Raw genomic sequence first — 13,019 nt, 5'->3', positions numbered from 1 at the left:
AGGTGCCAGCATCATAGGAACATGTGGAAAATTAGGCTCTTGAAAGTATCTCCACTGCATCTATTTAATGTGATTGGAAACTTCTGTGTTGGTTTCTCGTTTGATTTTATGATGTCAAATAATTATTTCAGCAAATAGAGGCTCTGAAAAGAATGAGACCAGTCATTCTTGTATTCTTTTAATTAAGTTATTCTATAATTTAATGTTCATCAGAGAGTACCTAGGGCTGTTTCCTGTATTTGTAGACCAGAGATGCAATATTGCTTTCTTAGAAAAACTCCTGACTGACTGCTTTTATATCAGCAAGCTCAGAGAGTTCGTGCATGACTGTCATTAACATTTTGGTTAATCCTGCATGTTTCAAGCCATCTTTCAGCACTGTATTTTAGTCAAAAATCTAAATGTACTTTTCTGAACTTCTGAATGTTTTAAACTTGGTTTTCATACCAAGTAGGAATAATGAGTTGAAATAACCCAATTCTGCATGAAATGGAAAATGCTAAAGTCTTTGACATAAAGATACTAAACTATCTTGTTGCTACACATTTGATTAAGAAAAAGAGGTGTCAGCATTCTTAAACTGAGATTGTTTATTTTACTTTGGTGACTTTGCTTCATACACTGGGTAAACTGGAGGTTTCCCATTAACCTTCTATCTCCACCTCCAAGGTTATTTCCTACTGATTTGATTTGGCCATCAGTTTGCCTGTACCTGTGCTTGTCAGTGAAGCAGTCAGAAGAAAAGTGGCCCTTATGTTGTAAGGAACCTGGTATCTGTCTCCTACCCTGCAAGTTTTGTTCAGCCCATATTGCTTGATGTACATCTCTGCACAGTGAACAGGCTGAGGAAAACTTCTTGCAACCTTCTGGCCAACTGCACTAATGACCTTGGACTTGGAAGTGTTAAAGCAGAGAGGGGAGAAAATGTCTAAGGAAACATGTTGCATTCTGTAAGAAATATACTATGACTCTTTGTACTTTTTAACAAGTTTGGATAAGGTTTATAGCTAGTTCCACTAGGCTATTCCACCCCTGCATTCATGTAAAAGGAGAAGAAAGATTTTAGCCAAAATGAAGAAAGTTGTAGTGTGGGTGGACCCCAGTACTCTCAACCTAAGAGCAATCCCCATTCTGATGTATGATAACTGAAATTGTAATACAAAATTATACTTATTTCATTTTGGTAGAGTCTTAATTCCCTGGTACTGGATTTATTTTTTTTATGAGACAAAAATCAAATTAAGACATCTGTATGTGTGTAAGTAAGCCAAGCCTTCAAGTTTTTACCATGTATTTCTTGAACTAGCTTAGTTCCAGATTGATTATTTTTTCTAGTATATTTGTATCCAGTGATCATCTTTATGTGCAGTTTAGTGATTTAAGCTCAGTTTTAGTGGAAGAAAAAAAACTCTTGTCCTGCACTAACAAATGTTTTGTTTTTCACTTCTGTTGTGTTTGAATTAATGAAAAAAAGAAAACCAAAAGCAAAACCAGTTCTTAAGATGCAGTGATGCTGAATTATGGTTCAGATTAATAATTTTTGCAAGATGTGCAGACCAGCAGCAATGAAATTCTTAGAAGTTTAAAGATCAGGATTTACCCCCACAAACCACATGGCACAGTGGCAATGAGGGACCATAAAAATTCTGCTCTCAGGAGCTGTATTCTTTTCACCTAGCTGTAAGTAGTTTAAGGATACTGTCCTGGTGTGTTGTCAAGAGCTCCACTGGTTCTGCTGCTGGGGTGAGCTGGGCATGCCTAGCTCCCAGCGTGTTCAGAGCAGAGTCAGTTGTCACTGTTCAATGGTTCCTGTATCTTGTAGCCCTTCTGTTACAGGATACTGTTATCTGCTTTCTTTTTGCTTTAGAGAAGATGCATTGTCACTGTTGTCATAGAGTTAGGCTTTGAAATAGATTTCACAGAGTCTTTACGTGTCAAGATGAAGGCTGCAAATTATCTTCACAAGGAGACAAGTGAAGTTTTAAATATTAATATTGTAAGTTTGTTCTGAGTTGTCTATGCATCAGTTAGTGAGTTTTTGTCAGGGTTAGAATTACCTCACTGGTAAAAAAATGGCACATTTTTTTAAGAAGACATTTATTTCTAACCATTCTGTAGGATTTGTGCTGCACTGAAACATCTTTTAGCTATACTTTCCCAGTTAATGACGTATAATGATGACTGAAAAGCTAAAAGATATGCTTATACAACTTCCTCTTCTCAAGCATATTGATCTTCACTTGCAGAGTGATCAGGAGGCAAATCATTTGTGAGTTTGTTTGAGTTACTTGAGAATAAAGGATCCCACTGTAAGATGAGAGCCAGACAGGTTTAGCCAGGTAAGAGCATATGACTAGAAAAAAGTCTAATTCTGAGGTGAAATGAAGAAGCTTCTATTTCATTTTTGAGCATGGGGTCAGGTGACTCAGAAAAAAACAATGATACATCAGGAAGGAAGATTATTATATCAGGCAGCAGCATGTGTTTCCCAGATTAGGCTTCTTGAGCAAAATTATATTAAGATTTTCTTTCATCATTCTAATTAAACTATTGTGCCCTTTTCATTTTTTAGGTCATTGTTGATGAATGACAGAGGAGTGCCTTGACTGCTGCTTCCCAAATATAATTAAGTTTGATGGTTTTCAGTGGAACAGGTTATCTATTTGCTGAATTTAGAGCAGCTGAAACAGAAACAGGAACTGTATATTTTAGAAGTTAAACTGTGCACCTGCATATGTTGGATTGGATAGGTTTGAATCTTTAATTTGAACGGTTTTTTTTTTTTCTTTTGAATTGCCCTTCATTTTCTAGAGTTCTTATGTTCAAGGTTTAGGCTAACCACAAACCACAAGTAACTTCTTAGATTTTCATGCAAGAGGTCAGCTGTACCTAATTAGTAGACTGCTGTTGTGTTGTGTGTTCAGAACATTCCTGCTGACTTAGAAGGCAATCTTTGCTCACTGAGTTATCCAGGCAGCTCCCAATAACGCTGTCTGGAGTGTGAGCTGCCTTTTGCACAGACAGAATTCATGCCCAACACAGAACAGTAGTATGAGCTTGATATAAAGGGGAAGCTGTGATTTTGCAGTGCAGATATCCTAGAGTTCACTTTGCTAATCAAAACCAGAGAGGACTCTCCCAGAGCTTCAGTCTCTCTCAGAGTTAGATTTTATGCCGTTTAAATTAAATCCTGTCCATGAAGAAAGTTTAGGAAATCATATGTAAATGTCAGCTAACAATTTGTTCCATGTGCTCTCAAAAGACTGACTACTGACAGCACTGGGCATTTAACATTTGCACTCGTGTTCTTGAGCAAGCAGTAACTGCATCTCTCTACCTGTAATACTGTGTTTGAGAAGTATGGCCTGTGTTACAGTAATCCTTATTATATTGCAAATAACATCTTTAGCGTTGCCTTATGTACAAATTATATTCTGTACTTTGTTCTAGTGTAACGTGTTATTCACTCTGTGGTTCTAGCAGTATTCTCACAAGCTTACTCTGCATGTGTGGAATTTTTCACCAAATATGATCAGCAAAAATATTTACTTGAATTTGAGTGAATTCTTATTCACTTAAGGGCAAAATAAGACAGTTTACCAACTGAATTTGAAAGGAGCTGATGCAAACCTTCAGTTACTATGTGGATAAAAAATGTAGGGACAGATGCCATTTCACAGATAATGGTTGACAAGCATAGATACACTTGACAATTTCTTCAGAATTCTATTAATAGCCTTCTCCATTTAAATAATTCAATTTCATGTCAGATGAATATTGGTTCTTTTCTTCTGTTACATTTTGCACATTGCTGAATTCTGAGCAATAGACTGACTTTTTCACACCTTGCTAACAATATCTACTTCTTGTGTTTACTTTTTGGTTTGGACAATGACACTGGATTTGTATTCCTTAGGTTGTTAATACATGGTCTGTAAGTACATGGAACATGGGAACCTCCAGATATTCTATGTATAAATAGCTTTCTCATGAGCAGTCAAGCTAAATTATTTTGTTTTCCTTTTTCTTTTTTTGGTATAGGCATTTGTTCTAAGTACACCACTGGTGACTCCAAATGCTGTTCCCTTTCCTGGCTCTGTACAACTCCCTTATTGGGCTAATTAATGCACAGCTGCACCCAATGCCTGTTTGATTTTTGCTAATGTGGGACATCTGTCTTTATGGGAAAAAGGTGCATGACAGAATGTCATGTTATTCTGCTTGCACAGCCCAGCCCAGCCACAACCTTTTAATGTAGTCTTTGGGAGCCTATTAGGGGCACAGAAGCAACACACAAAATTTTTTTAAACTTTGACTAATAAAGGAGTATCAAATTACCTGTCAAACAGAGCTTTTCATATGAAGCAGGTTGGTGTTTTAAGTAAAAAGAAAGAATAGTTGTAATTAATTTCATCATAGTTTCATTGATCATTTTGAGAAGTTAGTTATTCAAAGAAAGAAAGGTGGAAATTATCAAATGTGTGAACTTCAATTACGAAATGGGAAGAAGAAAAACTTGCATTGTAAGTCAGTGACTCTACTTAAATATTCTTTGTTTTCCAGTGAAAGGGTTTTCCAGTCATAGTTCATAGGAAAGTGAACCTTTGAGTTGAGTACAATAGTTAAAATGTATGGTCCAAATTAGCCTAAAAATTTAATTGCAAAACTGAGCTAATGTAAAAATATATACATAAGAAAATCAGAAAATTGATTTAAAATATTTTTATACCTACTCCATTATTATCTACAAAGAAATTGTATGTTTCTGGCTCTGCTGTCTCCAGGAATGCAAAATTATGGAAACATGTTGTATTTACTCCCCCTTCTCAAAAGTAAAGAAGGAATTTTTGCGTACTTAAAAGCTCTATTTTGTTTTGAAAATTCTGTTTGAGAACTCTTTCAGTCCCCTAAAAGCCTGTATGTATCTATTTTCCTTTTATATGTGGAAACTTAATTAACAATATATTATTTTGATTAACAGTCAAACAATACCATTAAAACAATCAAAACATGAAGTTTAATTTCAAACAATGGTTTTCCACAATTTCTTTTAGGTACATTAAGTAAATCTAACTTTAACTAAGTTGTTCTGCATTGCTGTTTCTTTCTCAAGAGTCCTTGAATACATATATTTTTTACTGTTTTTCCTGAATAAATTACTTGTAGTTTTAACCTGTTCAATAAAATTACAGAATATAAATTAAAGAAAGAAATAGAAAGAGGGGACCTGTCATTCTGAGAGATTGATCTAGGATTTCTTGGAGATTAATTTTAGGAAATAATTCTGATTTTAGGAAATAATTCTGGATTATTTTTTTCTTTTTTCTTTTTTTCTTTGTTTATTTTATATTTTTTAATTTTTGTTTATTTCTCTGTTCAGATGGAAGACGTCATAGCCCGCATGCAAGATGAGAAAAATGGGATTCCTATTCGTACAGTGAAAAGTTTTCTTTCCAAGATTCCCAGTGTCTTTTCTGGTAAGAGTCAAAGTGAATTTCATACTATTTTAAAGTTTTCAGTCTGCCTTATGTAAGGAGATGCTCTAGTGGGAAACACTTTTAAATAAGTACTGTTGAGAGTTCAGTCATCTGGCCTGGAGAAGACATTCTTTATCCTTTGAAAAGTTCAATTACGGAAGTTTTTGATGTTTCTCTCAGATTGGAGTAGGATTACACAGAGATGTTTTTCTCTTGAAAATTAGGTGAAGGGAATACTTAATTTAGTACAAAAAGTTAATTATCTCAAAATGGCAATATTTGTATGGCAGGTCCAGTCTGGTTTTTAGCCAGCTTCCATAGCAAGTATGAGTTTAGTGTATTGGCCAGTACATGAAGATAAGAAACTTCATAGCAGAGGAACAAAAGAAAAATCATCACCACACTGCAACTGATGCTGATTAGGGGCTGTGACATTTATTACAATCTTCGTGATCTGCTTCTGTAGCTCAGTGCCTGTGCCTGAGAAACTAAGGCTGAGATCTTTGTGGTGATTTTTAAGACAGCTGTAAACTTTATAGCTGGTCCAGGACGGTACAGTCATAGGCACAAAAATCTGTTTATTTATTAATTATTTAGCACATTATTATTCTTTTATTTACATAATTTTATCACAATTTATGCATTTATGTATGTGGCTATATATTCCAGTGACTATTGAGTTCCTTTGAAATAGATGCCATTGTTAAACATAATTTTTTCATAATCTGTAAGAGTGTATTCTTATATAGAAAGTATTTATACAAGTTTCTACTGTCCAGAACACCAAGAAGAATTCTGTCTTTTAATTTTCAACCTTTGGAATGTTTTTGCTAGTGAATAATCCTGTCATAAAGAAGGATGGAGTCTTAAGAGTGAATAAAGTTGCTTCCTGATTTTAGGAAATAGATTTTAGATTTTAGAAACTTGCACAAAAAATATCCTTTGGAGCATGGACCTTTATTTGCCATGAGTTAGTGCAGCATGGCATCTTATTGAATAATTCATATTAATTGTTAATTTCTGCCTTGACTTGTGCACTTTGGATTTCAAAATAGACTGACCAAAATGTCTTTTTTTTTTCTTTTTTCTTTTTTTTTTTTTTTTTGAATAAACATTATACTTTTAAGGGTTGAGTTAGAATATATATACAGTTATACATAGCAGTTCCTGATGTACCAACTTTTCTATTGATGCGTTAACTTTATTAGCTTCAGAGGGAAATAAAATCATAGGACAGTTCATTTTTTTCCTGTTTTCTGATTTTCTCTCTCAAATACCAGGGAGTACCAGTAATTTTTGCTGCAAATGACTACAACTCCCACCAGAAAAGCATAACTGTCATTTTAGTTCAATTAATCTACTTTCCTGTCAGTTCTCTATCCTGAGTGGAATCTGAAAGCTTCAAATCTATGTCCTAAGTCACTAATTTCTTTCAAATAAAGGACTTTATGTATATGTAGCAAACAAATACCAGCTTGAACTCAAAAGTGTTGATTTCTTAGAAACATGGGAGTATTGTCTAAGGATCATGATGACAATAATGCAAATATATTTAATAAAAGCTTATAGTACTGTTAATACCCACAAAAGCCTCAAAGTAGATGCTCTTCATTTAAAATATATATACTTATATGCTCATATATTTTTACATATGTGTGTGTGTGTGTGTCTGTGCATAGAAGATGTCTTGTATACATCCATTTGTTCTGGATTATGCCCCATGAATACTGGAGCTTTGCAATCGTTTGGGTTTGTTTTTTTTTTTAATTGGGAGATACAAACTGGATAACTACCACAGTGAAATCACGTTCCTGCAAGCACTTAGGAAGGACTCTACAAGTCCTTGAAACAACTTGTAAAGGATGCCCATAAATTGTCTGTAGAAATAGGGTCTTATGTGATACAGTTTTAATTATTTTGTTATAAACATTTTTCAGTGTACTTTTATTTCATGGTATTGCTTCTAAAAACAGCAAGTGAGAAACTAGTTGAAAGAGCAGTCACTTTTTATTGCTGAATTACTGACCATCTCTAAAGATGACTGCATTAGCAAAATCAGCCTGAGGAGTGGTACTTGAATTTAACAGAATGTTGTGATTGTAATAAATATGATGATGTAACCATACTATCTCATTTACTGAGTCATTCCTGAAATGTTTAAACAAGTAAAATATCAACAGAGAGAAACAATTGAAATACAGATATTTCCCTATACACTATACAGATTTTTTTTTGCTTCAAAAAAATATGATCCTAAGTTAAAGATTATTCCACTTCATCAAATTTTGAAAATATGGGGAATCATTTTGCTTTATGTTGCATATATTCCATACTTTCATAGAGAGCAAATAAACATTTGAAACTTCTAAGGCTTTAAGGAAAAAAGTAGGCAGGAGATTGCTCCTTCTATGTGATTATGCATTTTGATGAACAAAACAAGGACTAACTGTTGTTGTCTTTATGCTTTTGAAATGTTTTGGACGAGTGAAGAAGAAAATTTATATAGACATCTTGCTGGTCAGCAATAATTGCATGAAGGTTGTCATGTGCATTCTTTATTAACATGGATTAGAGTATTAGGAGTAAAGAGGAGGTGATTTTCCTGGTCCATGGTTCACCTTTGGACCTGGAAATGGATAAAAAATCCTGCTTGAAATGATGGATTTAGGGAGTCTAACATATGAATCATAGAAACTGGAAGGAGCTCTAAAATATAATCTTTATTTTTGCTAAGAAAAAATGTGAGAAAATACCAAAGCTTCAGTGTGAAGCAGAAATAATAATTCAGAGTTTACTGACAAAGCAATAATTGTGGGTTTGTTTTGGACAAACAAGTCTTTGTGAGGGGGTGTGGGTGGTTTAACCAGTATAAGTGCTGAAAGCTTTGTAAACTAATCAGAACATGAATATTTCAAGAAGAAAATGTAGTGATGTCTTATGGTCATTATGGAGTATCAGTGTGATTCTTCATAGGACTTTAAAATGTGCAATACTTGGCTGATCTTGGTGATGAATAAACCCTGTGGAGAATGTGCCAACTGAGTACTGTGCTTGAGTGTAGAACATGAGAATTTTTACTGAAGGAGCTGGGAGAACTATGAGAAATGTAAGTTCAGTTAAAGAATACACACAGAGGGAGAATAAAACCTTTTCAAGAATAACATGCTCATACTAGTTATTACTGGGTGTTTCTGATGAATGGCTCAATGATTTTGGAATGTAGTCACAGCTTGAACCAACAAAAATAGGAGAAGGAGATCAGTAGAAAGGTGTTTTTTTAACATCTCCTGTGTTAAGGAGAAAATGAAAACATTAATTTATCTTTCACTGGAAAATATGATCCATGTACAGTCTTTAGTTTTTTCTCATTCCTGTAGGTGAAGGTGATATGGTATCTTTTCCATATAAACATTGTTTTCCCATTTTTTTAGAAATATTATTGCTGTCATATCTAATTTTTGTAAAATGTTTTTCCTGATCTCAGAAAATGCTTATTTCTCTTTTACCTGGGAAATCATGAAAATAACGAGATATTGCATTTTAATTAGCAAATGTATTAATATAATTATTAATTACCAGTAGCAGTATGCTTGGTAAGAAATTAAAGAATTTAGGTGTTTGAACATAAAAAGAAACAACTTAAAGCAGATTGGCAGTCTCAGTAGCCTGGACAGATGTAGTGAGAGACTCCAGAGGAAATTATTATAATAGCTCATCATACTCACAAATCACAGGTGGGTGAGCCCAAGGAATGAGTCACAGGGGCTACAGGGGCTACCTGCAACAGTATTGCTTGTTATACAGAGAGAGGCAGCAAAAAATGAGGAGCAGTACAGTGAGAATTGGATGACTCAGGGGACTAATAACAGGAGAGTTTCATCTGTCGTTAGTTTTGATCTTTTCCAGTTGAGTAATGAGTTGTTAACATCTGATGACTTCTCAGTACCGCATGTGAAATTAGTTGATTGGTTTATCCACTTCACTACTGGAGATTACCAACCTGAAACACAAAATGAAAGAAAGCTCTACTGCTTGGTTTGACAAGAAGTAAAAGCCAAAGGCATAACACTTCGATTGTCTGGTGCCTTTGGAGCTAAGTAATGTTGCATTACACATAAATAAAAGGATTTCAGTATTTATATTTTTGAGAGATTTTCCAGAGTAAATTAACCATTTTGGAGAATCTCAGATTCCCATCTCCCAAGTCTTGAATTTTATAGACATTGTTTTTAACTACAGTGTCTCCCCTGCTGGGTTGATGACAGGTTCCTACTTTCTTGTTCCATCCATTTCTTCATCTCACTTTTCTTGCACTGTCCTAAAGCGTGCTTTAATGGTAGAATCATTGCTGATTTCTTTATGCCAAATGAGCCTCTTGTTTGCAAACTGAGCCTTCAGTGTTAAAACTGCAAGCTCACTCCTTGATGAGGTTCCACTCTTAATGAAATGCTTTGATGAAAAGCTTGCTGTCAGTTCATGAAGGACAGGAGCTGGATCATTCCCTCTTCTGTGCCCTCTCTGATGGGCAGATTGGAGCAGGGACTTGCATCTTTACAGCTTCACTTTTCAAATCAGAATTTCAAGATCAAAAAGCTAGTAAACCTCTATAACCAAATGAATAGTTTGTTCGAAGTTATACCACCAGTCTCTTGCATTTGTCATTTTGTCAGAGTGACTGATTTGCATTCAAATGTTCATGATCTTTTGGGAGTGGATATTATTTGTTCATGATTTTAAGAGTCATGAGTAGAAGAGATTGACTAAGTGGAGCCATAAGATTGGACACATAGTAATTTCCAAGTACTGGCATAATTAAGTGATTAATGAGTGATGCTTTGTATGCTTTACAGAAAAGCAAAGTGGATATTTGAGTGCTGCATCCCTTCACCTCCTGTTTCTGTTTGTTTGCCTGTCTTGGCCTCGTGACTGGGATGGTAACCAAGGGTGATCTTAAGCTGCTTAGAACTTGACAGAACTTTTGTATCTTACGAAAAATCAGATTTGTGACAGCTTTGCCATTGGGAAGTGCAGAATGAACAGGCTGGGCTGGGATCAAATAAGATGAATCCTCATCATAAATAAATCAAGAACTCTTTCCACTTTCTTTAGTAACAGAATCATAGAATTGTTTGGGTTGGAAGGGATCTTAAAGCTTATCTAGTTCCAGTCTTCCTGCAATGGGCAGGGATATCAACCTCTAGATGCAGTTGCTCAGGACCCCATCAAGCCTGACCTTGAACACTTCCAGAGATGGGGCAGCCACAACTTATCTGGGCAGCCTGTTCCAACATAATTGTGCTCTCCATTTTAATTTTAAAGAATGTGTTAATATCAGATCTTTATTAAATTGCTGTTGGAATGAAAAGCTTTGCAAAATGTGAAGTTATTTTAAACAGAACAACGAATATTAATTTAAAGGTTATTGCTTCTTCCTAACCAAAAAACATAATAAAATTTGTTATTCTTATGCTTACTTTTTGATTCAGTGGCAATTGCCACTGGGAGCATTAGTAAAAAGAAGGAAATAAAGTGAAAAAAGTCTGAGGCAATTTTGCAGAATTGCCCTAAGAAACTGAAATATACTGAACACCCATTGAAAAAGTCTTTTAAAGTAATCTGTGTGCAAAACAATCATCACAAATTTCTGTTCCCTTAAAATATGAAAAGATTATTTTCACAGACATTTGCAAAAGAAATAGGTATAGAGGTCCTGCAATGATGGAAAAAAATACCTTAATAGCTATTTACTTGTTGTGAGATGGAAAATAGCTAGGAACATTCATCTTTGAAGTTTGTCCACATGAAATGCACAGCTTGAATTAGATGATCTCATTTCCCAAATGCATGCTTCCTCCCAAACCCCTGTTTCAGAGAATTAGCTCTGGGCCTTGTTGATCAGCAATAGAAATTTTTTGCTACCCTACTATGTTGTTTCATAATGAAAATGCTCCCCTCCCTTTGCTGTGCCTTCTTACTAATCTCCTTGTGTATAAGATTTTGACACTGTTTAAGTGGAAGAGGATTGCAGCTTTGAAGTTAGAGAACTTTTAAGGGGAGTATGGGAAAATATACTGCATTCAGCAAAACCAAAAATGTACCTAGCCTGCTATCCTTGACACAGTCTCTGGGCTCTGGACATGAAACATTCATGGAAAATGTGGGGTGAAAAGGGAGCCCTGAATCAGCCTCATATAAATCTGAAGTTATCAGGAATTCCACAATCTATCACAGCTTCAGTTTCAGTAGTGTGACATTCTGTTATTAACACTGGTTAATAATTGTGTTTTGCTCTTTTTCCATCAACAACAGTGAGTAGTCCTTTGAGAAAGCAGGGAAAATAGCCCCATCCAACACAGACATACAAACATAAATATTACACATATTTATGCCATTTGTATTTGCCCGTGGAGGCAGTGCATAATATATCAGCTTAACAGAAACCCTCTTAAGCTGATATAAGCAGCATCTGTAGTAGTGATAGCTTAACTAAAATCTGTTACGTGCATAAAGCCCTGTAGGAAGAAAAAAACTAGATTATGTCTAAAGATGAGTGAAATATATTCAGGAGTTTTGTGAAAATGGTTTTCCTTCCTTGCTATCTCTTGGAAATCTCTTAAAGAGAAATATTCCCGATGCTGCATAACAATGATTAGAACTAGTGAAATAAATATCAGTGAGAATTTGTTAGGCATGTGTATTTTAAGTAATTATTTTAATTAGGAAACAGAGCAAAGCAAACTATTTAACTCCACCAGTTTAAGAGGTAGTTCTGTGACTGCAAATCTCTTTAAATCACATTGGAATTTTTACACAGAGAAATTTGAGGAAGGCAGAAGTGCTTTCTCAGAGGAAAGGGTTGGTACTGTGTCTGCCATCACTAATTTCTGAGACAGGCAGGATATTTGCAGCTCATATTAAGAACGGGGAGAGGAAGTGTGCAGCTGAAGACAAATGAAGTCCCATCATGGAGTCCTTTTTCAGCATTAGTAACGTTGCCACAGGGTGAAATCTGTTTCATGGTACTCTTGTTAAGCAGTCTCTGGATACTATTTCAGAAATGAACATCCACTTGGACAAAAGGAAAAGAAAACCAAGAAAACCAATATGGTTCCTTGAAGGGCAGAACCCTTGAGTCCCAAAAAGTATCCGTTACTTTGCCAAGAATCAAAACTTTGCAATGGTACATGGGATTTGTAGATGTCAGTTTGTAGAGTGCAGTGTAATTCTAAAGTGCAGTGTAATTCTAAAGCTGGAAGTATGTGTTAGTAGGTTTGGGTCCTCAATATATTGTCAATTAGAATGGAATAAAATAATTACAGGGAATTTCTGCATGCAATACTGTAGTTAAGCAGGTACTGTAATTGTTTTATAAACAGAGACAATAATTATTGATGCAATTATATTTTGGAGCACATGCTGAAAAATACCTAATTTTTAAATTTATGTGGCTTTGTACCCTATTGTATGGTGACATGCTTTTGGTTGTGTGATGATTTTTAACCATAGTTTAGCAAGCAATGTAGACATATGATACATATTGCT

General features: G+C 35.0%; 1 protein-coding gene across 10 annotated transcripts in view; it reads left to right on the top strand.

The window, feature by feature from the left end:
• The window catches only part of RGS7 (regulator of G protein signaling 7), a 232,732-nt gene that overhangs the window by 96,440 nt on the left and 123,273 nt on the right, over positions 1-13,019 (top strand). For all 10 annotated transcript variants that reach the window (XM_015621722.1, XM_015621730.3, XM_015621726.3 and 7 more), the window contains exon 3: positions 5,381-5,477. In XM_015621722.1, the coding sequence (XP_015477208.1) occupies positions 5,381-5,477 (97 nt within the window). The remainder of the gene's footprint in view (positions 1-5,380; positions 5,478-13,019) is intronic.

This window comes from Parus major, chromosome 3, assembly GCF_001522545.3.
Source record: "Parus major isolate Abel chromosome 3, Parus_major1.1, whole genome shotgun sequence".
Lineage (NCBI taxonomy): Eukaryota > Metazoa > Chordata > Aves > Passeriformes > Paridae > Parus > Parus major.
The sequence above is the reverse complement of the archived record's forward strand: the minus strand, read 5'-3'. Positions and strand labels throughout refer to the sequence as shown.